This window comes from Martes martes (assembly GCF_963455335.1).
Source record: "Martes martes genome assembly, chromosome: 12".
Classification (NCBI taxonomy): domain Eukaryota; kingdom Metazoa; phylum Chordata; class Mammalia; order Carnivora; family Mustelidae; genus Martes; species Martes martes.
In genome coordinates, this window is record NC_137900.1 from 59,945,142 (window position 1) to 59,970,092 (window position 24,951).

At 39.1% G+C, this 24,951-nt stretch overlaps 1 protein-coding gene and 1 pseudogene across 4 annotated transcripts in view; both read left to right on the top strand.

Annotated features, from left to right (window-relative positions):
- Positions 1–24,951, top strand: part of UNC13B (unc-13 homolog B) — a 218,887-nt gene that overhangs the window by 54,143 nt on the left and 139,793 nt on the right. For all 3 annotated transcript variants that reach the window (XM_080819880.1, XM_080819882.1, XM_080819881.1), the window contains exons 2-6: positions 3,295–3,324; positions 8,605–8,704; positions 13,409–13,526; positions 14,723–14,846; positions 18,983–19,056. In XM_080819880.1, the coding sequence (XP_080676006.1) occupies positions 3,295–3,324; positions 8,605–8,704; positions 13,409–13,526; positions 14,723–14,846; positions 18,983–19,056 (446 nt within the window). The remainder of the gene's footprint in view (positions 1–3,294; positions 3,325–8,604; positions 8,705–13,408; positions 13,527–14,722; positions 14,847–18,982; positions 19,057–24,951) is intronic.
- On the top strand, positions 9,469–12,268 carry LOC308352952 (large ribosomal subunit protein uL23-like; annotated as a pseudogene). Its single transcript has 2 exons — positions 9,469–9,491; positions 11,797–12,268. The product of its transcript is annotated as a large ribosomal subunit protein uL23-like (transcript).

Below are 24,951 nucleotides of genomic sequence, written 5' to 3' on the forward strand. Positions count from 1 at the left end.
GTGTGTTTTCTTACTGTCGAGTTTTAGTAGTTCTTTGTGTATTTTGGGTAACAGTCCTATATGAGATGTGTCTTTTGCAAATACTTTTTCCCATTCTGTGGCTTATCTTCTCATTCTTTTTGACATGCCTTTCACAGAGCTGTTTTTAATTTACTGAAGTCCAGCTAATCAGTTACTTCTTTTGTGAATTGTGCCTTCGTGTTGTGTCTAAAAAAGTCCTAATCATACCCATGGTCGTCTGAGTTTTCTCTTATGTTATCTTCTAGGAATTTTGTAATTTTGTTTTACATTTAGGCCTGTGATCCATTTTGAGTTAATTTTTGTGAAAGTCTGTCTCTAGATTTTTTTTTTTCCACCATGTACACGTCCATTAGTTATAGCATCATTTGTTGAAAGGGCTATTGTTGCTCCATTGTATTGCCTTTGTTTCTTTGTTGAAGATTAGTTGACTGGGGCTCCTGGTTGGCTCAGTTGGTGGATGGAGCAGGTATCTCTCGGGGTTGTAAGTTTGACACCCACATTGGATGTAGAGGTTGCTGAAAGATAAAACCTTAAAAAAAAAATTAGGTGGCTATATTTATGTGGGTCTGTTTCTGGCTCTTCTGTTCTATTTGATCTATTTGTCTGTTTTTTCACTAAAACCATACTGTCTTGATTACTATTAGCTTTATAGTAAGTCTCCAAAGTTGGGTAAAATTGGTCTGGAACTTCAGCATGGAGTTGGCTGTTGTGGGTGTTATGCTTTTCCATATAAACTTTACAATCAGTTTGTCCATATCCACAAGATAGCTTGCTGTTTTTGTTTTGTTTTTTTAAATAAAGAGCCTTTTACTTTATTTTGAAAGTAGCAAGCCAATGAATGAAGGAATAAGTGACATTTTTAAAGGTTAGCAGACTATGATGGTCAGAATTCTGTTTAATTACATCATTACATTTACATACAATTACCATTACATGATAATACAAATATAAGTGACTCATATAATATTATAGTGCTAACAATATTAAATAACTCATGGGTAAAAACCATCAATTTAGATGTTCAAAATCTTAGTCATGCAGGGTTGTAGTGTAAAGTAGTATTTTTAAACTGCTTTTTAAAAGTGATGCAGGAAATTTTAATATTAACTTGCTGGGATTTTGATTAGGATTGTTTTGAATCTCTAGGTCAAGTTGGAAAGAACTGACATCTTGATAATATTGAGTCTTCCTATCCATGAGCATGGATTATTTCTCTAATTACTTCTTTCATATCTTTCATCAGAGTTTTGTAGTATTCCTCGTCTAGATCTTGTACATATTTTTTTAGGTTTATACTTAAGTATTTAATTCTTTTGTGCTGATGTAAATGTTAAGTGTGTTTAAAAAATTTTTTTTTTGTTTTTAAGTAAGCTCTACACCCAGTGTGGGGGTGAAACTCATGACCCCTAGACCAACAGTCACATGGTCTACCAACTAAGCCAGCCCAGTGCCTTCCTTTCTACAGTTTTAAATGTGGGTTCTTGATTTCTTAATATTGAGTTTTGAGATTTCTTCTTATAGTCCTTTATCAGTCTTACCATACATGTTTTGCACATATTTCCTCCTAAACTTGCCTTTTTTTTTTTTAAAGGTTTTATTCATTTACTTAGAATGTGTGTGAGCCAGGGGAGGGGGAGAAGGAGAGAAAGAATCCTAAGCGACTCCCAAGCAGACTCCATGCTGAGTGTGGAGCTGGACACAGGGCTTGATCCCATGACCCTGAGATCATGACCTGAGCCGAAATCAAGACTCAGAAGCTTAACTGATTGAGCTACCCAGGTGCCCCAAACTTGCCTTTTTAATAGTGTCTTGAGGAATGCATGTTTTAAATTCTGTCTAGTCTATCCATTTTTTTCTTTTAAAGTTCATGATTTTTTATTCAATTTAAGAAATCATGGCCTAGCCCAAGATCGCTAAGATTTTCCTTTTTCTCCTAGATATTTTATAGTTTTAGCTCATATTTAGTTCTATTCATGATCCATTTCAAGTTTTACATGTGATATGAAGTAAAGATAATGTGTTATAGTTATATATCTTACATATATTTCAATTTTATTTCATTGATCTATGTCTATTTTTGCCAGTGCTATGCTATCTTGATTACTGTAGCTTTATAGTAAGTCTTAGATTAAATGAAACTATTAAAGAATAATTGAATACTTGGGAAGAGGGATTGATGTGAGACTGCAAGGGACAGTCCAGTGGGAGACATACCTTGATTCAGTAAAATAGATTTTTTTTTTAAAGATTTTATTTATTTATTTGTCAGAGAGAGAAAGAGAGAACGAGTGAGCGAGCACTGGCCGACGGAGGCAGAGGGAGAAGCAGGTTCCCTGCCGAGCAAGGAGCCCGATGTGGGACTCGATCCCAGGACGCTGGGATTATGACCTGAGCCAAAGGCAGCTGCTTAACCAACTGAGCCACCTAGGTGTCCCTCAGTAAAATAGATTTTAGCATTAAGTGTTAGTGCTAAAATTTTCTGAAATCTCCTAAAAATGGAGAGGGTCTTGTAGAAAGGTACTGAATTACCCATTCTCTTGGATGTGTTAGGAAGAGCTTGGATGTCAGCTAAGGAGAAGCTTTCAGTTGTCTTGGGATTTCTTTTTATTCTCCCGCTATCCCTGCACACTTAGTCCTACTCTTCATTAATGGGAAAATGTTTCGTGTTTACTGGAATTTAGCAGTTCTCCTGCATGTTTGTTGTCTTCGACCTTTCCTAGAAGCTGGCATGCTGCAATCCTAGTGAGGGCTTTTTTCTTTTGCAGTCCTGCACTGAGGTTTGGTAAATAGCTCTTTGTGATCATTTGCATAGGAGCATCTCTTGTTAACTTGTTTATTCCCAGCAAGAAATTACTTCTCCCCATTGTTTAAAATCTGTTCTTTAAATCTGCCTGTTGAGCTTGTCTTTTGGCATGAATGACATGGAGGGAGTTTCTATGAGGGCTTTAAATGAGAAACATATATAACTTAAACCTTAGATATGTGACATGAAACTGGTTGCCTGCCATAGGAGTAATTTAGTTTCCTCTACCTTGTTGTCAAGAGGCTGTAAGAGATTTCTGTGTTGAGGAAGAGATTGGATGATTTGTAAAGGCCTTCTAACTCTCTGCCTTCAAGCTTTGCTCAAATCTCCCAGCATCTTTTCTCTTAGACTTAGACTTACAAATCTAGTTCTAACTCTACCATTGGTATATAATAGATGCTTAAGAAATGTTGGTTTAGTTAATGAATTTGCAAAAATTCTTCATGGTGTCCTCTTTTTTTCTCTTGTAGTTAAAAGAGCCAAATTCCAGGGCTCCCCAGGTAAGGCCATCCTTTAATTATTATGTCTTTTCCCTTCATACTGCTGTGATTTAAAATACATTTTTAAAAAAAATCAGTCTTTTAAACAGTCATTAATTTCATTTAACTCACTGATTAAATTCACAAAATTTATTAAATTATTCAAAATCAATATGGGGAGATGTTGGTTAAGGGGTACAAAGTTTCAGTAATGCAAGATGAATAACTTCTGGAGAATTAACATACATGTTCATAATTAATGATTACTGTATTCTTGAAATTTGCTAAGAGAATAGATCTCAAGCTGTTGTTGTGTACATACACACACTTGAAAAGAAAATGGTAATTATGTGAGTTGTGATAAATACATTAATATATATTAATTAGCTGATTATGGTGGTTATTTTGTAATGTGTATCACATCAAGTCATACACCTTAAATATATACAATTTTAAGCTGTCAGAGTACCTGACAACAACGACTGTGGCTCAGGTGTTAAGCGTCTGCCTTGGCTCAGGTCACGATCCCAGGGTCCTGGGATCGAGCCCCGCATTGGGCTCCCTGCTTGGTAGGAAGCCTACTTCTCCCTCTCCCTCTGCTTATGTTCCCTCTCTTGCTGTGTCTGTCTCTGTCAAATAAATACACAAAATCTATAAAAAACAAAACCAAACAATTTTAAGTTGTCAATTATACCTCAGCAAAGCTAGAAAAAAATCAGTGCTGTTGTAAATCATTAAAGAAACCTATCTAGTGAAAATTTAAAGTTCCCTTACCTCTTGGCCAACTCAATTCTACTTCTTCCCAGTAACTCTCTAGAGGTTTGTATATACCTTCTCAGATTTCTTCTTTCTATATGCACATATAAACAAATAGATTAACCTTGTTCAACCTGCTTTTATTCCAACAACACATCACTTTTAGTGTGTGTATACATATATCTGGTTCTTCTTTTTTATTTTTATTTAATTATTTAGAGTTAACTTTGGGTGCATCTGGGTGGCACCGTTGGGTAAGCGTCTGACTCTTGGTTTGGGCTCAGGTCGTGATCTCAGGATCATGGGACTGGGCCCCACATCAGGTTCCATGCTCAGAGCAGTTGGCTTGGGTTTCTCTCCCCCTCTCCCGCTGTTCCTCCCCGCTGTGCATGTATGTGCGTGCATGCTTTCTCTGTCTAAATAAATAAATGAGTAAATCTTAAAAAAAAAAAAAATTAACTTTGTGCCCAGTGTGAGGTTCGAACTCATGACCCCGAGATCAGGAGTTTCATGCTCTACTAACTGAGCCAGGCAGGCACCCCTCTGGTTCTTTCTTTCTATTTAAAAAAAAAAAATTTTTTTTTAAAGAGTTTATTTATTTATTTGACAGACAGAGATCACAAGTAGGCAGAGAGGCAGGTGAGAGGGAGAGACAGGGAAGCGGGCTCCCTGCTGAGCAGAGAGCCCGATGCGGATGCTGGGCTCCGATGCCTGCCGGGCTCCGATGCTGGGCTCCATCCCAGGATTCTGAGATCATGACCTGGGCTGAAGGCAGAGGCTTAACCTACTGCGCCACTGAGGCGCCCCCTTTCTTTTTAAGTGTACAGAATTTTGCTATAAATTTGTACCCCAGGTTCCTGATTGATGAATATTTAGGTTGCTTTCATTTTTTACTATTATAAGCAATACATGTTTTTGTGCATTTATTATTGTTTGCTTTTGTAAATGTATCTATACGCTGGAGTCCAGAAGTAGAGAATTGCTGGGACAAGGGTATGCATTTTTAAAAAATTGGTAGCTGCTGCCACATTGCACTTCCGAAAGTTTTGGGGAGATTATACTTAAAAGTATATGAGTGTTGATGAGCACTGGGTGTTATATACAACTAATGAGTCATTGAACACTACACCAAAAACTAATGATGTAGTTTATGTTGGCTAATTGAGCGTAATAAAAAAATGAGTGTTTATCCAAATTCTTATCCACATTAGGTAGTATGAAACTTTTTTTTTTAAAAAGATTTTGTTTATTTATTTAACAGAGAGAGAGAGAGATCACAAGTAGGCAGAGAGAGAGGGGGAAGCAGGCTCCCCGCCGAGCAGAGAGCCCGATGTGGGGCTCCATCCCAGACCCTGAGATCATAACCTGAGCTGAAGGCAGAGGCTTAACCCACTGAGCCACCCAGGTGCCCAGTATGAAACTTTTTAATCTTTACCCATCAGAAGGTGAAAATATTATTTACTTGTTTTAATATACATTTTCTTAATTATGAATGTCAAGTTACAGAGACTTATTTTGTTTATTGCTGGGGAAAAGGGAAGGTACTGTGGATTACTGGAGAAAAGTGAACATGATTAGGAACTCATGGAATACTGAAAAAACCAAACCTTGGGTACAATAGGAACTAAAACAGTTACTGAGGCTATTGTTCTCTCCACTAGTGAGGTCTCTCTTTCAGAGAATGTTTTATTTTCCTTTCTCTTCTAGCTGGCTTTCTGTGCTTACCAGTTGTGTACATAGCCCTTGATGGCAGCTCCAGTGGAGTATATATACTTCTCTGAGCTTCAGCACCAACCACCAATTGTGTCACTATTTCTGTGTTTTCCTTATTTAAGATCTTTTGAGAGGGAATTGGATTGGTTTCTGTTTTTGTTGACCACTTCAGGGATTAGTTGCTCTTGGGTGGCATCTAAACCTGCTCTGGTCAGCTGTGGTTGGATGTTGGGGGGTGGAGTACAAAATCATGATAGGAAACATAGCTCAGTGGTCTATTACACTGCTACTGAATATGGATGGGGATTCTCTCATGTGGATAGACTTATATTTTCATATATCTTAGGTATAATTCTGGTAAACTTCTAATGTCTAAGTATAAAACTATGTAATTTTTTAAATGATTTCATAAGGATTTAATAATACTCCTAATAGTTAAAATGGCTATGATTTATTGAACACTTGCTATATCAGAGCGTTGCCTAAATACTTCCACAAATGTCTTATTTAATTATCACAACAAACTTAGAACATTGTATTATTCTCACTTTCATTATTTAAAATTTTTTGAGAGGGGAGAGACAGAGGGAGAGGGAATCTTAAGCAGGCTCTATGACCAGTGCAGAGCCCAACATGGGGCTTAGTGTCACAGCTCTGAGATTGTGACCTGAACTGAAATCAGAGTCAGACACTTAACCAACTGAGCCACCCAGGCACCCCTAAATTTTTTTTTAATGAGTATAGTTGACATACAATGTTATAGTTTTATGTGTATAATGTCGTGATTCTGTAAGTTTATACATTACGCTGTGTTTACCACAAGTGTAGCTACTGTCTGTCACCATAGAATAGTATCACAATACCATTGACTATATTGCTTTTGCTGTGTTTTTTATTCCTGTGACTTATTCATTCCATAACTGGAAGCCTGTATCTCTCACTCCCCATTTTATCCTTTCCCACCCATCTGGCAACCATCAGTTTGTTCTCTGTGTTTTTGGGTCTGATTCTGCATGGTTTTGTTTTTAAGATTTATTTATGAGAGAGAGAGGGAGGGAGGGAGAAAGCAAGTGAGGGGAAGGACAGAGGGAGAAGCAGACTCCCTGCTTAGCAGGGAGCCTGAATTGGTACTCCATCCCAGGACCCTGAGATCATGACCAGAGCTGAAGGCAGCCACTTAACTAACTGAGCCACCCAGGTGCCCCATGATTCTGCTTTTTGTGAGACTGCACAATTTCTAACGATGCTTTAGAGAAGATTTACCTTCTGTTAGAAGTGCATGGCAGGGCCTATTAACTCATACCCCTAATATTAGGTAATCATTTTAACTAATCTTTGCCTATTTCATGAGTCAAAAATGATAGTATTGGGACGCCTGGGTGGCTCAGTTGGTTGAGCGGCTGCCTTCGGCTCAGGTCATGATCCCAGCGTCCTGGGATCGAGTCCCACATCGGGCTCCTTGCTCTGCAGGGAGCCTGCTTCTCCCTCTGCCACTCTGTCTGCCTGTGCTCGCTCGCGCTCTCTCTCTCTCTCTGACAAATAAATAAATAAAATTAAAAAAAAAAGATAGTATTTTTTTCATTTTATAATGTTAAGATTAATTTCTTACACAGAAAAGTGAACTATTAGTTCAGTGCCTCTGATCATGGTTCATGTCAGTGTATTAGGGGGCATGCAAAAGGTGCTGTGTTTAAGCAGTAGTACTCAATTTATATTCTCAGGTTAGAGAATCTCCTTTTCCGAACTCTATAATAATATTGCTTTTTTTCTTTTTTAAAGATTTATTTATTTGAGGGGTGCCTGGGTGGCTGAGTTGGTTAAGTCATCAACTCTTGGTTTTGGCTGGGATCATGATCTCGGGGTCCTGGGGTTGAGCCCTGTGTCAGGGTGCTGGGGTTGAGCCCTGTGTCAGGCTCCATGCTCAGCATGGAGTGTGCTTGAGATTCTCTCTCTCCCTCTGCCCCTTCTACTTGTGCTGCCCCTCTCTCAAATAAATAAATGAATAAATCTTTAAAAAAAATAGATTTATTTATTTGAGAACGAGCGTGAGTACACAGTGGGGGAGGGGCAGAGAGAGGGAGAGAGAATCCCAAGCCGACTCCTGCTGAGTGGAGAGCCCATGAGGATAGGGGGGAGCTCGATTGGACCTGCTGAAACCAAGAGTCAGGTGCTCAATGGACCGAGTCACCCAGGTGCCCCAGTATTGCTTTTTATGTAAGTTGTGTTTTAGGCCAGCCTGAATAGATGAAGCTTGGAATCCCTTTCTTTCATGAAGGTTTTTTTTCTCAGTTCTTGTCCCTTTAAATAGGTAGAGATAATCCTTTTCTCTCCTTCAATCTTTACCGTTTTTTCTCTTTCTCTTATGGTACTTACTCATTTTGTTAATTTATGTATCTTATCTTTTCTATTAGATCAATTAGATTTGTTTTTTTCAAACTGAAGATTGGCTATAAAATCAATTCAGTTGGTTATGATTAATGTTTTAATAGTTTAAATAAATTAGAACAGGAAATATCAATGTATCACATCATGTATTTCATGAAGCTTTGTTTTCATTTGTGTGTATGTGTGTCTACAGGGTCAAATATCTATTTCTAAAATTTGAAAAACTATTATAGCTTATGCTTTTGAGAATAGAATGTGTTTACTAATCTTTTACAGCTCTGTATGCTTAGAATGATGCCATATAGTACAATATGTAGTTTTATTTTTTCCTCATCATTTAATACTTTAATTTGGGTTACTCAGTTCCAAAGACTTTGTGAGATTGAGTAACAGTTTGAGCACTAAGTATTATATCTTCACTGTGCATTTTTTTGCATTTTTTTAAAGATAAATTTAACACATATGTGACCCTGAAAGTGCAGAATGTGAAGAGCACAACTGTAGCAGTTCGTGGTGATCAACCTTCTTGGGAACAAGATTTTATGTTGTAAGTGCTTTGCAGCAGCAGCTGCCTACAGTATTCTTTATGAAAACTATAGAGTTATAGGAACAAGTGAGGGGTATGGTGGGGTGAAGTAAATCTGCAGTTTTGTTCTCTCCTGGGTTTGTAATTGATCTACATTATGTGAATTATGAATGTAAGTAAACTCCCAGTTTATTTATGTGGGTAAATATACTGCCTGGTCAGATTTTCCCAGTGGTCAGAATTAAGATATAGTACAATATACTTAGCATGAAAGTAAACATAATTTGAATCTTGCTTTGATTTTCAGAAGGCTCCTTGAAGGAATGTGTTATGTGTGCTCACATGCGTGTGCACGTGTGTGTGTGTGTGTGTGTGTGTGTGTGTGAGAGAGAGAGAGAGAGAGAGACAGAGAGAATGTGTATATGTGTGTGTATATCCAGGTTACCTGCTATATAGAAGATAAGGATTTCTGTGCTTAAAATCCTTTTGCTTTATAGAGTGAAATGTCCTACCTTCCCCTAGTTAATAGAAATGAGTAACTATTAGAATTTCTTACATATTACACAAAATGTAGTGAATTGTAAGCTCTGGCTTTAAAAATTTGACATTTCCCTTTTTTCCTCTGCAATTTCAGGCATTTCTTTCCTGCTCTAGAAAAGGGGAAAATGTAGAATATCGTTTTTGAAGGACTGTACAAATCATTGAACTTCTCTGAGTACCAGTTACTTCACCTATATAGGTGTATTTTTCTTACAAGGTTATGCTTGTTTTCTGGGAACTTAGGCATGACGGTGTCAAACAAGAAAATGTATTAAAATTGCTGTGAATTTTGAAATGGAAGTAAAATTGCTTTACAAATTTTGTACTGCACCTCAGAGGCACATAGGGATGATTATTTTCTTGTAGATATATTCCAATCCTTTGAGCTTTTAATGTATTACTTCTTATAGTACCATTTAGGAAACTAGATTGTAAATAAGGGTAAGATTATGAGCAGCTGGGTTAATAAAACAGTAGCAAAAGGAATAGAAAAAGATGGAAAGAAGGTGTTAAGGAGGTAGACTTGTCTTGCATGATTGGGTAGGTATTGTATTACTCATTGGGATAGAGGACAATGTAAGATCAGTTATGGATGAGCTTATATTTGAGGTTCTTACAGGACTAATAGGAAGAGAGGTACAGAAGATAGTTAAGAACTTGAACCTGGCACTTGGGAAAGAAGTCAGGGTTGGAGAAATATTTTGGTCGGTTGGAGCTGTAGATGTAGATGAGGAAGCTTAGGGAGATGCTAAGAAAATTGAGAACAGGGCCTGGGGTAAAGCCTGGAAGGGCACCAGCATTTTAAGTGGGACAGAGGGGGCTAAACAGGAATGAACAGAGAGAAGGAGAAACAAGAAGCTGAGAGAGAACTGGGGCTTCAAGAAGAGAGAGGGCCAGTGTTGTCACATTTCTCATTGGTTGCCTCTCTCTCAAGTTTATAAGCCTCATTCATTCCCTTTCTCAGTTACAGTGATGTGAGAGTGAGACTCTGTGTTTCTTTATACCTGTAGTGTACCTAGTCAGCTATGAGGGGTTTATTCAGGTCTCTTCCCATGGCTGTTTTGCATATAAAATCCAGCAATTCTACTTTATTATTCTACTTTATTCTGACTTCCATTTGGCAGTAATAATCACTTACTGTTACAACTGTAACTCTGTAGCCTCTCATCAGCATAACTAGCTTTATTCTTGTGTGTTTATTTTCTAATTACCCATAGCACTTCCTCTTTCAGTCCTTCTGTGATATGAATTTCTTTTTCATCTCCCACCTTGAGATGCTGTGTGAATTTTACTCTGTCCTCTGTTATACATGAATTTTACTAGCTACATTTTCCTCTTTTCTGCTCCTATTCCTTATTCCTCCTACCCTGTTCTTTTGTTACTGACAGCTCCATTGCTGGTCTCTTATCTCCCTTTTTCCTTTTTCCTTCTTCCTGATGTATTATATGGTGGTTTCTAATAGTCATTCTTGTATTTTTCGTTATTTATCTTTAATATTTTTGTATATTATTTCCAGGACTAGATTATTCATTTAAGGGTAAGCAGGGCATCTTAAGTTACTGTGAATTTGCCTAGCCCCAAATCTTGTATATGTATATGCATATATACTTGTTGATTGATTAATAGAGAAAAGAAGTTTCCCCAGAGCTTTAGGGATGAGGCATAAACTGAACTCTCAGCCTTATTTTAAGTTGGGCCTGTTGAACACACATAGATGAGTAAAGAAGCTTCTTATAGGAGATAGCCTCATTGAGTTTTATTACCCAGAGTTCCCTAAAGAACTTTTTTCTGTCCAAGTTAAGCTGTAAAGACCTCTGGCTATTTCTTTCATCTATTGGATTGATATGTTGCTTAGGACTTGCTTTAGGAACATTATGTATGTATCCCCAACCAATTTTTCTTTTACATATTCAAAAGATTTGGGGTTGTCAGATGTCTTTTCCAAGGCTAATTGATTAATTAGGTTGAATGAAACTGTGACAAAAGCTTAGTTTCCCCATGCCGTGGACACCTTAGCTTACTGGCTGGGTTTAGTCACTTACTTTGTGGCTTTGAACAGCTCTCAAGATAGCTTAGAAGGTTTTAGAGATAGGAATTAGGTCCTATATAGTGTGTCTTGCTCAAAATACCAAACCGTATGTATTTTATGTGCTGAGGAAACATTAATTAAATGAAAAAATGAACTCAGTACATTCTCTGTTCTAGTGTACTTATGTAAAAGGGATGACTTTTCTTTGCTTCACTTGTTTTCAACATACTTGATGAGAAGTCTTTGGCTCTAATACCACATCCTGAACTTGTGATTCTGAGAACTTTTTTTTTTTTTTTTAAGATTATTTATTTGAGAGAAAGAGCGCACACAAGCAAGGCAGAGGGACAGAGAGAGAGGGAGAAACAGACTCACTGTTGAGTAGGGAGCCCGAAGTGGGGCTTGATCCCAGGACCCTGGGATCATGGCCCGAGCCGAAAGCAGTTGCTTAATAGACTGAGCCACCCGGGTGCCCGAGAACATGTATCTGACTAGAAAAGGGAAACCAAACTTTCTCTAAAGTGTGAACTTCCCTTTTACCAAGATGGCGCCGTAAGGCTAAGAAGGAAGCCTCTGCTCCTCCGAAAGCCGAAGCCAAAGCAAAGGCTTTAAAGGCCAAGAAAGTGGAGCTGAAAGGCATCCACAGTCACACAAAAAAAGAAGTCCCACACGTCATCTACGTTCCAACGAGCCAAGAATCTGTGTCTCTGAAAGCAGCCCAAATATCCTCAAAAGAGTACCCTTAGGAGAAACAAGCTTGATCACTATGCCATCATCAAGTTCCCTCGACTATTGAGTCAGCCATGAAGAAAATAGAAGACAACAACACACTTGTGTTCATTGTGGATGTCAAGGCCGATAAGCACCAGCTCAAACAGGCTGTGAAGAACCTCTATGATATTGATGTGGCCAAGGTCAATACCTTGATCAGGCCTGAAGGAGAGAAGAAGGCATATGTTTGACTGGCTCCTGACTGTAATGCTTTGGATGTTTCCAAAAAAATTTGGATCATCTAAACTTAGTCGAGCTGACTAAATCTAAATACAAATTTTTTCACCATAAAAACAAAAAAACAGAAAACTGTGAACTTGAAACTTCATGTAATGAATAGCTGTTGTCTCACTGAGAATACCTTTCTACTTCTTCTGCTAGAATTTTTTTTTTTTTTTTTAGTGTTTCTTGCATTTCCTTTCAAATAACTCTCTATTTCAAAAAGAGCTTTCTGGAGGATGTTTTTAGCACAATATAAGTGTTTGCTTGTTCCCCTTTAAGACTATAATTATATTTAAGTTGGCCCTTCCAAGCTGATATTCTACCATGTATGATGCTGTTTTTGCTTAGTGGTTAGTGGCCCTTTCTGGAATTTCTTTTCAAAAATTTTTTTCCTAGTTATTACAGGATAATCATTGTGTTTATCACTATCTTCTGACAAACATTTTGTTTAGAAGGGATAGTGTCTATTTTAACTGGGTTCTCCAGGGGCTGAGTGGAGTGAACTGGCATACTCTAGTGTCCCTTACCTGCCTCTGACCGCAAGTTCCCATCAGACTTAGATCTTCTCAGGGGCCCATTTACTTCTGCTTGGAATCCCTTTCATAAGTCTTGGAAAGAAGCCTTGCCTTTTCCTAAGTTTCCTATATATAGTTTGTAAGTGTAAGTTGAGGGCAGTGTTACTATTAATAATAAAACATATAAAAGTGGTTAGTAAGGGTAGAGATTGTAGACTTGCAGGCCTGGCAGTAATGCCCTTATTATTTACTCCCTTTTTTTTGTGCAAGTGCATTAATCTAACCATATTTGTAGTTCCAAAGGACAGGGGATGGATGGACAAAGGCATTTTTGTATAATTACATAGTTTTCTAGGAACCTGAAGAATGGTTGTAGCATTCTGGGACATTTTGATTTTCCCTGACAATAGGATCCTGGTGAGAAAGTATTCAAGGTTTAGCAAAACAGGAGATGTAGATGTAGGAGATACATATTTTGTATTATTTAGCTTTCTTTTTTTTTCAAATTTATTTTTTTTTAGTGATCTCTACACCCAGCATGGGGCTCAGACTCACAACCCTGATATCAAGAGTCATATGCTCTTCCTACTGAGACCGCCTGGCACCCCTATCTGGCTTTCTTTAAAGGTCTTTCTTCTTTTCCTTCAGTGAAATTAGTCGCCTGGACCTAGGTCTAAGTGTGGAGGTATGGAACAAAGGACTGATCTGGGACACCATGGTGGGGACCGTGTGGATTGCACTGAAGACTGTTCGTCAGTCGGATGAGGTCAGTCAATGCATTGCCCATTTGGAGGTACAGTTCTAGCCTGTGCTTGTCCTGGTCCTGGCTCCGTTCAGCTAATATTCACCATGCATCTCAGATTGCTCTGTCCCCCTTCCTAATTTGTGAGCATGCAACCAGCCTATTCCTAACCTCACACAGAGGTTCAATAGATTTTATTTAACTCTTGTTTTCTCTCTGTCTTATGACTGAACTCAGAGGTGCCAGAACATCTCTTTAGAACATATCGGGTAGATAGCCCCTTCTGAGTACTGTGTATGTGGGAGAGAGAGAGACAGAGATCAGAGGGAAAAGGAGAGAAGAGGGGGAGTAAATGTATGTTTGTTTTCTAGGATACCTCTGGTTTCTGCATTCTCCTCTAAGATGCTATCCTGGGAGAGGTTCCATTAAAATTCCTTAGCCTGGATCCCACTCTCTGCTTTATTTCTTTGAGTCACAAATTGCCAGGGAACTGCTTTCAGTCTTCCATCTTCCACATGTAACCCTAACAGAGTTTAAGATATTACCATGGATAGCAATTGTTATTCACCCTGTCTCTATACATTATTTCCAAGAGTGGTTTTCTACTCCATTTTCCCAGATTAAAACATAACTCAGCATCATATTCCCATACACACTCACTTTGAACCTGGAAAAAATGTATTATATTCCTGTTTGGCTTTAACATTGACTATGTGCTTTCTCTGGGAGTAGGAATAGTGAAGGTCTGCCTCTCTTTCCTAAATTCTTTTAGTTCTAGCTGTCTCTACTTTCCTAGGCAGATGGACAGTTCATTTTTATTGTGGCTCCAGTTCAGGTCTACTTTAAGTAGCAGTGTTAGTAGCTCTTTACTGATTAAAAGTAGTAATACATATTAAGTGACACAGCCACTAAAAGTTGTGCAGATTAAATATTGATCTATTGAGATGTTTGGTTTTTGAGTTTGGTACTCCAGAATTCTATGTTCAGTGGGCTTGCAGAGAGCTGAGCATGGTGTAAGCTGCTCTTCCGCCAAAGAGGGAGAACAGAAGCCACATAGCAGCAGAGACAAGTGGTGACAGTGGTGTGTTTGCCTCATCAGGATGTGAGTGGTCTCCAGGAGCTCTCCAACAATGAAATTCAGAAAAAAACACCCAACTCTTAAAACAGGAGGAGGGGAGTCATGAAGAAATAAAGTTTAATCTTAGATCTCTGTTTTCTAGGAAGGGCCTGGGGAGTGGTCCACATTGGAGGCAGAGACATTGATGAAAGATGATGAGATCTGTGGAACGAAAAACCCGACTCCTCATAAGATTTTGCTTGATACAAGATTTGAGTTGCCTTTTGGTGAGTCTATCGAATTAGACTTTAAAAACCACTTAACGGGGTGCCTGGGTGGCTCAGTGGGTTAAAGCTTCTGCCTTCAACTCAGGTCATGATCCCAGAGTCCTGGGATCGAGCCCTGCATCGGGGCTCTCTGTTCAGCAGGAGGCCTGCTTCTCCCCCTCTCTTTCTGCCTGCCTCTCTGACTACTTGTGATCTCTGTCAAAAAATAAATAAAATATAAAAAAAAACCCTACTTAACACTTTTTATCATATTGTTAACAATTGTTTGCTAGTCTCATTACTGTATTTTTTTGTCTTGTCAGCTATCTCCTTTGAGGGCATTCTGACATCTACTCTAGTCCCTATAACACCTAGCCCAGAAATGGTGCAGACTGTAGAATGGTACTCATTAAAGAATCCACACTAAGCGCATTCTCTTCAAGTCAACAGGTTTCTCTATTTTTTTTTTCTCTATTTTAATGACAGGAAATATTTGCTTATTAGAGAACAAAGATTTATTCTTTTGATAATTTAATATTCATTGTCTTGAAGTGAATGTATACCTTGTGATTTGTCAGTTTAAACATTGAAGTAGCATTAATAAATAGAAAAATATTTAAAAAATAATTTTTAAGTCAGAAAAACACAAATACCGTATGATTTCACTTATATGTGGAATTTAAGACACAAAATAGATGAACATAAGGGAGGGGAAGGAAAAATAAAATAAAAACAGAGGGAGGCAAACTATAAGAGACTCTTTTTTTTTTTTTTTTTAAAGACTTTATTTATTTATTTGACAGACAGAGATCACAAGTAGGCAGAGAGGCAGGCAGAGAGAGAGAGGAAGGGAAGCAGGCTCCCTGCTGAGCAGAGAGCCCGATGCGGGGCTCGATCCCAGGACCCTGGGATTGTGACCTGAGCCGAAGGCAGAGGCTTTAACCCACTGAGCCACCCAGGTGCCCCTATAAGAGACTCTTAACTCTAGAAAATAAACTGAGGGTTACTGGAGGAATGGTGGGTCGGGAGATGGGGTAATCGGGTGATGGGTATTAAGGAGGGTACTTGATGTAATGCACACTGGGTGTTATATGCAACTGATGAATCATTAAATTCTACCCCTGAAACTAATAATATAGTCTATGTTAACTAAATTGAATTTAAATGAAAAATAAAAATAATTTTTAATAAAAACAGAAAAATACATGATCATGGCAAAAATAGTTTTTTTGTATATATACAGTTTTGCTAAAGAGTGGACCTGTGGAGCTCCTCACACTGTCAGTCCATCCCTCATTGCGTTTTATTTTACTTACTTATTTTTATTTTAAGTAGGCTTCATGCTTAACATGGGGCTTTTGAATTCACGACCGTGAGATCAAGAGTCATGTGCTCCACAGACTGAACCAGCCAGGCCCCCCCGCACCAAGGCATTTTAAAAAGACATTCCTCTCTTTAAACACTGCATCACTTACATTGTGTCATTGGTGGCAGTATACATTTTTGTCTAGATTTGAGTTTCATGAGGGCTCTTGTGTATTTTATTTTGGTATCTTTTGAGTTGCTTGGCACATCTGATAAATGGTTTTTGAATAAATGTTAAGGTAAAACCTCAGATAAGTGAACATGAATGTGCCAAGCTTGTGCCTCTATGATAACCACATTTGGGATTCAGTTTTATTTTTTTATTTTTTCACATTTTTGGGGATACAGTTTTAAAAGGCTTAAGAAAGGGAGGTGCCATAAAAAATAATTAATTAATTAAAAAAAAAGAAAGGGAGGTGCTTGGGTGGCTCAGTCAGTTAAGGCTCCAACTCTTGTTTTCAGCTCAGGTCATGGTCTCAGGGTCATGAGATAGAGCTCCAAGTAGGGCTCTCTGCTCAGTGGGGAGTTTGCTTCTCTCTCTGTCCCTCTGCCCTTCCTCCCGCTTGCATGCATGCACTGGCTCTCTCTCTAAAATAAATAAATAAATCTTTTAGAAAACTAAAAAGGCTTAATAAAGGGTCTTTTTTTTTTTAAGATTTTATTTATTTATTTGACAGACAGAGAGATCATGAGTAGGCAGAGAGGCAGGCAGAGAGAGAGGGAGGAAGCAGGCTCCCCGCTGAGCAGAGATCCCGATGCGGGGCTCAATCCCAGGACCCTGAGACCATGACTCAAGCTGAAGGCAGAGGCTTTAACCCACTGAGCCTCCCAGGCGCCCCAATAAAGGGTCTTTCTTTTTTTTTTTTTTTTTTAATAAAGGGTCTTTCTAAGGGAAGAATTTTAGCTTACAGTTTGCGATATTTTGGCAATGGAATTTTCTTTTGGATAATTCAGAAACCTGTGAAATATTCTATTCAGTTAAATACCATTATCTTTTAAAATTAGTAACATGACTTTTTTATTATGTTGAAAGTTCAGAAAATACAGGTATGCAAAAAGAACATGAAAATTTCTTACGACCTCATCAACTAGAGATGTTTTTTACATGTTGATATGTTTATGTATTTTTTTTTTAACTTTTGTCTGTTACTTTTTTTTTTTTAAACATTTTATTTATTCATTTGACAGAGAGAGAGAGATCACAAGTAGGCAGAGAGGCAGGCAGGGAGAGAGGGGGAAGCAGGCTCCCCACTGAGTAGAGAGCCTGATGTGGGGCTCGATCCCAGGACCCTGAGATCATGACCTGAGCTGAAGGCAGAGGCTTAACCCACTGAGCACCCAGGTGCCCTGTGTTTCATTTATTTTCAAAAAAATTTTTAGGGACATCTGGGTGGCTCAGTCACTAAGTGTCTGCCTTTTGCCTCAGGTCCTGGGGTCCTGGGATAGAGCCCCACATTAGGCTCCCTGCTCAGCGGGCAGCCTGCTTCTCCCTTTTCCGCTCCTCCTGCTTCTCCCTTTCCTGCTCCTCCTGTTTGTGTTCCTACTCTTGCTGTCTCTCTCTCTGTCAAATAAATTTTTAAAAAATCTTTTTTTTTTTTTTTTTTGCAAGCTGATTGTTTTTATTTCTTGGTTTCTTTCTTTCTTTTTTTTTTCTTTTCAGCATAACAGAATTCATTGTTTTTGCACCACACCCAGTGCTCCATGCAATATGTGCCCTCCCCAATACCCACCACCTGACTCCCCCAACCTCCCACCCCCCGCCCCTTCAAAACCCTCAGATTGTTTTTCAGAGTTTTTTTTAAAAGATTTTTTTTTTAAAAGATTTTATTTATTTATTTGACAGACAGAGATCACAAGTAGGCAGAGAGGCAGGCAGAGAGAGAGGGGGAAGCAGGCTCACCGCTGAGCAGAGAACCCAACATGGGGCTCGATCCCAGGACACTGGGATCATGACCAGAGCCGAAGGCAGAGGCTTTAACCAACTGAGCCACCCAGGCGCCCCTTAAAAGATGTTTTTTATTTATGAGAGAGAGAGCATGAGCTGGGGAAGGGCAGAGGAGAGGGAGAAGCAGGCTCCCTGCTGAGCAGGGAGCCCTATGTAGGGCTGGATCCCAGGACCCTGATATCATGATCCAAGCTGATAGCAGATGCTTAACTGACTGAGCCACCTAGGTGCCACAATAAATAAAATCTTTAAAAATTTTTAAAAAAATATTTATTTATTTGAGAGAGAGTGAGGGGCAGAGAGAGAGGGAGAGAGAGTCTTAAGCAGACTCTGCACTGAGCGTGGAGTGCAACAAGGGGCTTGATCTCATGGCCCTGAGATCATGGCCTGAGCCAACACCAAGAGTTGGATGCTTAACCATCTGAGGTACCCAGGTGGCAAGATTTCATTCCTTTGATTGCTGAGTAATATTCCAGTGTGTATATGTGTGTGTGTGTGTGTGTGTGTGTGTGTGTACATATACCACATCTTCTTTATCCATAGAATGGGGTTTTCTGTTTCTGCAAAGAAACATCATTGAGATTTTGATAGCGATTACATTCAATATATAGATCACACTGAGCAGTGTTGATATTTTAACAATATTAAGTCCTCTGATCTAATGGGAATAATAGTACCTTATTTTGTTTTTTTGTGAAGATTCAAGATGAAGTTCATGGCAAGAACCAAGCCTACCAGTAAAATTAGTCCATCACTTTCTAACTTTGATTATTTGATGCAATAAAGGATGATTGAGCCATGATTAAATTAACAACCTAGTAATTTAGTTATTTCTTTTTCATGGTAGATATCCCAGAGGAGGAAGCCAGATATTGGACCTACAAGTTGGAACAAATCAATGTCTTGGGAGCTGACAGTGAGGTAGGATATGCCTTATATGCAATACAGAAAGATGGGGAAAATTTCTTTCTAGGACACTCTGGTTTGCCAAGGGAGGACCTAGGAGCATGTTAAAAGATGAAAGAATTTAAGCTGCATTAAAGAAAGAAGGCAACTGGAAGATCACTGGACATTAATTAGAAGGATCTGTTTCCCACTTTTTCTATTTTTCTCATTGTCCCCCATAAATGGCTGAGTTGGTATTTAGTCTGACTGTGGACTCTGAGTGGGAGCTTATACTAGGGAAACTGTCCTCTTGTTACACAGGTGAGTGAAAAGCATTTCTGCTGCTAATTCCCAGATTTTGGGATATACAACTGACTGTTGAACAACAGGAATTTGAACTGTGTGGGTTCACTTGTACACAGATTTTTTTTTTAAAGATTTTTATTTTATTTTTTAGAGATGGTGGGGAGAGAGAGAGAAAGAGAGTGAGTGCACAAGCAGGGGGAGTGGTAGCAGAGGGAGAAGCAGGCTACCCGCTGAGCAAGGAGCCCGATATGGGCTCAGTCCCAGGACGCTGGGATCATGACCTGAGCCCAAGGCAGATGCTTAATTGTAGGTGTCCCGTACACAGATTTTTTAAAAAATAAATACAGTACTGTAAATGTATTTACTTTTATGATATATTTTTTTTGGCATAACAGTATTCATTGTTTTTTCACCACACCCAGTGCTCCATGCAATCTGTGCCCTCCCTAATACCCACCACCTGGTCCCCCCAACCTCCCACCCCCACCCCTTCAAAACCCTCAGGTTGTTTTTCAGAGTCTGTAGTCTCTCATGGTTCACCTCCCCTTCCAATTTCCCTCAACTCCCTTCTCCTCTCCATCTCCCCTTGTCCTCTATATTATTTGTTATGCTCCACAAATAAGTGAAACCATACCATTCCATGCTCTTGGATCGGAAGAATAAACATCGTTAAAATGTCTATACTGCCCAGAGCAATCTATACTTTTAATGCCATTCCAATCAAAATTCCACCAGTATTTTTCAAAGAGCTGGAGCAAATAATCCTAAAATTTGTATGGAATCAGAAGAGACCCGAATTGCTAAGGAAATGTTGAAAAACAAAAATAAAACTGGCGGCATCACGTTACCTGATTTCAAGCTTTACTACAAAGCTGTGATCACCAAGACAGCATGGTACTGGCATAAAAACAGACACATGGACCAGTGGAACAGAGTAGAGAGCCCAGATATGGACCCTCAACTCTATGGTCAAATAATCTTTGACAAAACAGGAAAAAATATCCAGTGGAAAAAAGACAGTCTCTTCAATAAATGGTGCTGGGAAAACTGGACAGCCATATGTAGAAGAATGAAACTCGATCATTCTCTTACACCGTACACAAAGATAAACTCGAAATGGATAACAGACCTCAACGTGAGACAGGAATCCATCAGAATCCTCGAGGAGAACGTAGGCAGTAACCTCTTTGATATCAGCCACAGCAACTTCTTTCAAGATATGTCTCCAAAGGCGAAGGAAACAAAAGCGAAAATGAACTTTCGGGACTTCATCAAGATCAAAAGCTTCTGCACAGCAAAAGAAACAGTCAACAAAACAAAGAGGCAACCCACGGAATGGGAGAAGATATTTGCAAATGACAGTACAGACAAAAGGTTGATATCCAGGATCTATAAAGAACTCCTCAAACTCAACACACACAAAACAGATAATCATATTAAAAAATGGGCAGAAGATATGAACAGACACTTCTCCAATGAAGACATACAAATGGCTATCAGACACATGAAAAAATGTTCATCATCACTAGCCATCAGGGAGATTCAAATCAAAACCACATTGAGATACCACCTTACACCAGTTAGAATGGCCAAAATTAGCAAGACAGGAAACAACGTGTGTTGGAGAGGATGTGGAGAAAGGGGAACCCTCTTACACTGTTGGTGGGAATGCAAACTGGTGCAGCCACTTTGGAGAACAGTGTGGAGATTCCTCAGGAAATTAAAAATAGAGCTTCCCTATGACCCTGCAATTGCACTACTGGGTATTTACCCCAAAGATACAGATGTAGTGAAAAGAAGGGCCATCTGTACCCCAATGTTTATAGCAGCAATGGCCACGGTCGCCAAACTGTGGAAAGAACCAAGATGCCCTTCGACGGATGAATGGATAAGGAAGATGTGGTCCATATACACTATGGAGTATTATGCCTCCATCAGAAAGGACAAATACCCAACTTTTGTAGCAACATGGACAGGACTGGAAGAGATTATACTTTTATGATTTTATGAACTTTTTTCCCCTCTAGCTTTAAAGAATACAGTATATAATACATATAACATACAAAATATGCTTTAATTGACTGTTAATTGGTAAGGCTTCCAGTCAAAAGTAGGATATTAGTAGTTAAGTTTTTGGGGGGTCCGTTGGTTAAGTGACTGCCTTTGGCTCAGGTCATGACCCTGGAGTCCTGGGATCGAGTCCCACATTGGGCTCCCTGCTTGGCAGGGAGTCTGCTTCTCCCTCTGACCCTCCTACTTCTCATGGGCTCTCTCTCTATCTCTCATTCTCTCTCTCTCTCAAATAAATAAATCTTAAAAAATAAAAAAGTTATATGTAAACTTTTGCCTGTGTTGAAGGTCAGTGCCCATAACCCCCCATTGTTCGAGTCAACTGTATATTGTTATTAGTATGTTCTTTTTAGGGATGCTTAGAGTATTGCATTGCTTGGTCCTGTCTTATCTCCACAGAGAAGTCTGGTGCACAGAAGGGAACACAGTCAACTCAGTCTGGGCAGTCAGGAATGGGGAATGGTTTTGTTATTGGTGGTGAAGGGAAAAGATAAGATTTTCATTTTGGGGCATGTTGGGCTGTTAGAAAATTGGTCTGATTATAAGGTAGAATTTGAAGTGCCAGCAGATATTTCAATGGAAATGTCTGGTAAGCAACCTCATGAAAGAATATGAAACTCAGGATTAGATACGGTTAGGAGCTATAGGCATAGAGTTTGGATTCATGAACATGATGGTAGCATTTGGAGTCCCAGGAATAGAAGAATTCACTCAGGTAGAATATATAGAAAGTATTGAGGAGGAATGAGGACAAAACCTTTGGGGAACATCAAAGATAGAATATGGAAAAAACCAAAGAGATGGAGAAAGAGTTGCCTGAAGAGAGTAAGTAGGAGAAAGAGAAAAAGGTTCATGGAACAAAGGGTGTTAAGGCAGAAATTCTTTTTTTTTTTTTTAATTTTATTTATTTATTTGAAAGACAGAGGTCACAAGTAGGCAGAGAGGCAGGCAGAGAGAGAGAGGAGGAAGCAGGCTCCCTACTGAGCAGAGAGCCCGATGTGGGGCTCGATCCCAGGACCCTGAGATCATGACCTGAGCCGAAGGCAGAGTCTTTAACCCACTGAGCCACCCAGGCGCCCCAAGGCAGAAATTCTTGGTACTGGCAAGTGTTATTGAGAAAAAAGATGATGAGGAGTGAAATGGAGCTGTTGCGTTTGGTAATTAATGACCAATATCTCTGGATTAGTGCGGGAAGCCAAAATGGAATATTTTGATGAGTGTATTTGTTTCCTAGGGCTGCCATAACAAAGTACCACTATCTAGGTGGCTTACAAAAACAGAAATTTATCTTCTCTCACAATTCTGGAGGCTAGAATTCTGAAATTAAGTTATTGGCAGGGTCAGTTCCTTCTGGATGTTCTAAGGAATTGTCTTATGCCTCTCTTCTGCCTTCTGGTGGTTTTCAGTAGTCCTTGCTGTCCCTTGGCTTGAAGACACATTATTCCATTCTCTGCCTCTTAATTACATGCCTCTCTGTCTCTCAGTCTGTCCTCACAGTGTGTACTCTTGGTATGTCTCTGTCCAAATTTACATTTATGTTGTAAGGGCAACAGTCATTGGATTAATTGGATTACATCTATAGAACCCCATTTACAAATAGGGTCACATTCATAGGTACTGGGGATTAAGACGTTCATTTTTTTTTTTAAAGATTTTATTTATTTATTGGACAGAGAGAGATCACAAGTAGGCAGAGACCAGCAGAGAGAGACGGGGAAGCAGGCTCCCTGCTGAGCAGACAGCCCGACGTGGGGCTCGATCCCAGGACCCTGGGATCATGACCTGAGCCGAAGGCAGAGGTTTAACCCACTGAGCCACCCAGGCGCCCCTTCATATTTTTTTGAGGTACACAGTTCAGCACACAATGAGTTAAATCAAAGATGAAGAAATAGAATTTGTGATAAGTGCAAATTACTCTTGTCAGGGTTTTCTCTTAATTTAACTGAATCTTCTTTAAGCTTCCTATTATTAAACTTTGTAACTCTTCTCATGTCCAAGCTAACACCTCAACTTTTTTTGTTTGTTGAAAGCTCCAATCTTTCTTCATCCCTTGATAAATGCCAGATAGACTCTATCATTATATACACTTTACCCATTGTGCTTTTTGTTTTCCCACAGCCTGGGTGTAGACAGGTATACAGTTTTCCAAACTCCCATCTTCTTTTTTTTCCTCGTAAAGAAACACACTTCTGAATGCCTGGCTGGCTCAGTTGGTAACATGCAACTCTTGATCTCAGGGTTGAGTTCGAGCCCCACATTGGGTGTAGAAATTACTTAAAAATAAAATCTAACCCCCCCCCCACATTGTACTTTTGATTTTATGGGCTTACTGTGTGTCACTATGCAGAATCAGATGAAGAAGTTAAAACAATAAAAAACTGAATGTAACTTATACAAGTACTGCAGAATTTTACAAGTTCTGAAAATGGTGATTCTTGGTCTGTGGTTCTCAACTCCTTCTAAGATTTTTGCTTTTTGTTTCTGTTCTAGCGTTCGGAGTTCACTCAGTTTACTTCTTCCATCCTTTCCTTTATAACCCTCTTCTTGTTGTTTTTAAAGATTTGTTTATTTAAGAGAGGGAGAAAGAGAAAGCAGGCGCAGGTGTAGGGGCAGAGGCAGAGAGAGAGAGAGAGAGAGAGAGAATCCTCTAGCAGACTCCCTGCTGAGCATAGAGCTGGATCCCAGGACCCTGAGATCATGACCTGAGCCGAAATCAAGAGTCAGCTGCTTAACTGACTGAGCCACCAGGCGCCCCACCCTCTTGTTATTTTTAAAAGCTTTATTGAAATAGGGTTCACATATCATACAATGCACACATTTAAAGTGTACAAACATATCTGTTTACATATTAACATTATAATACTTATATATTATAGATAAATAATGTGATGGATTTGACTTAGTAATCTCTTGAGAATTGTCCACTTATATTCATGATGAGATTGGATATAATTAGGATTATTTTTTTTCCTGTGTGTGTATGTGCATGTGTGTATGGTTTTTTTGTTTGTTCATTTGTTTGATGAAGAAAACTCTACCCCCAACTTGGGGTTCAGACTCACAGCCCCAAGATATCAAAAGTGTGTTCTATTAACTGAGCTAGCTAGGTACCCCTCTGTTTTTGTTTTTGTTTTGTTTTGTTTTGGTACATATGTATGATAGATTTTTCCTTAGCTCTTTTAATATTGTTAATTAGGCTTTAGTTGGTTTTCCATCTTTCTGCTTTGGGCCTAGAGGATATTCATGAAATATGTCTTCTGAAAATATCTGCTATTGTCTTTTTTTTTATTTTTTAGCATCTTATTTATGTATTGTCACAAAGGGAGAGCACAAGCTGAGGGAGAGGCAAGCAGAGGGAGAAGCAGGCCTCCCCACTGAGCAAGGAGCCTGATGCAGACGGATCCCAGGACTCCAGAATCATGACCCGAGCCCAAGGCAGACACTAAAGTGACTGAGCCACCCAGGCATCCTTCTACTTTCATTTCTTAAATCTGAATTCTTCTAGTTTAGTATTTAAAGTTATAGAATTTTGGGGGTTCCGGGTTGGCTCAGTTA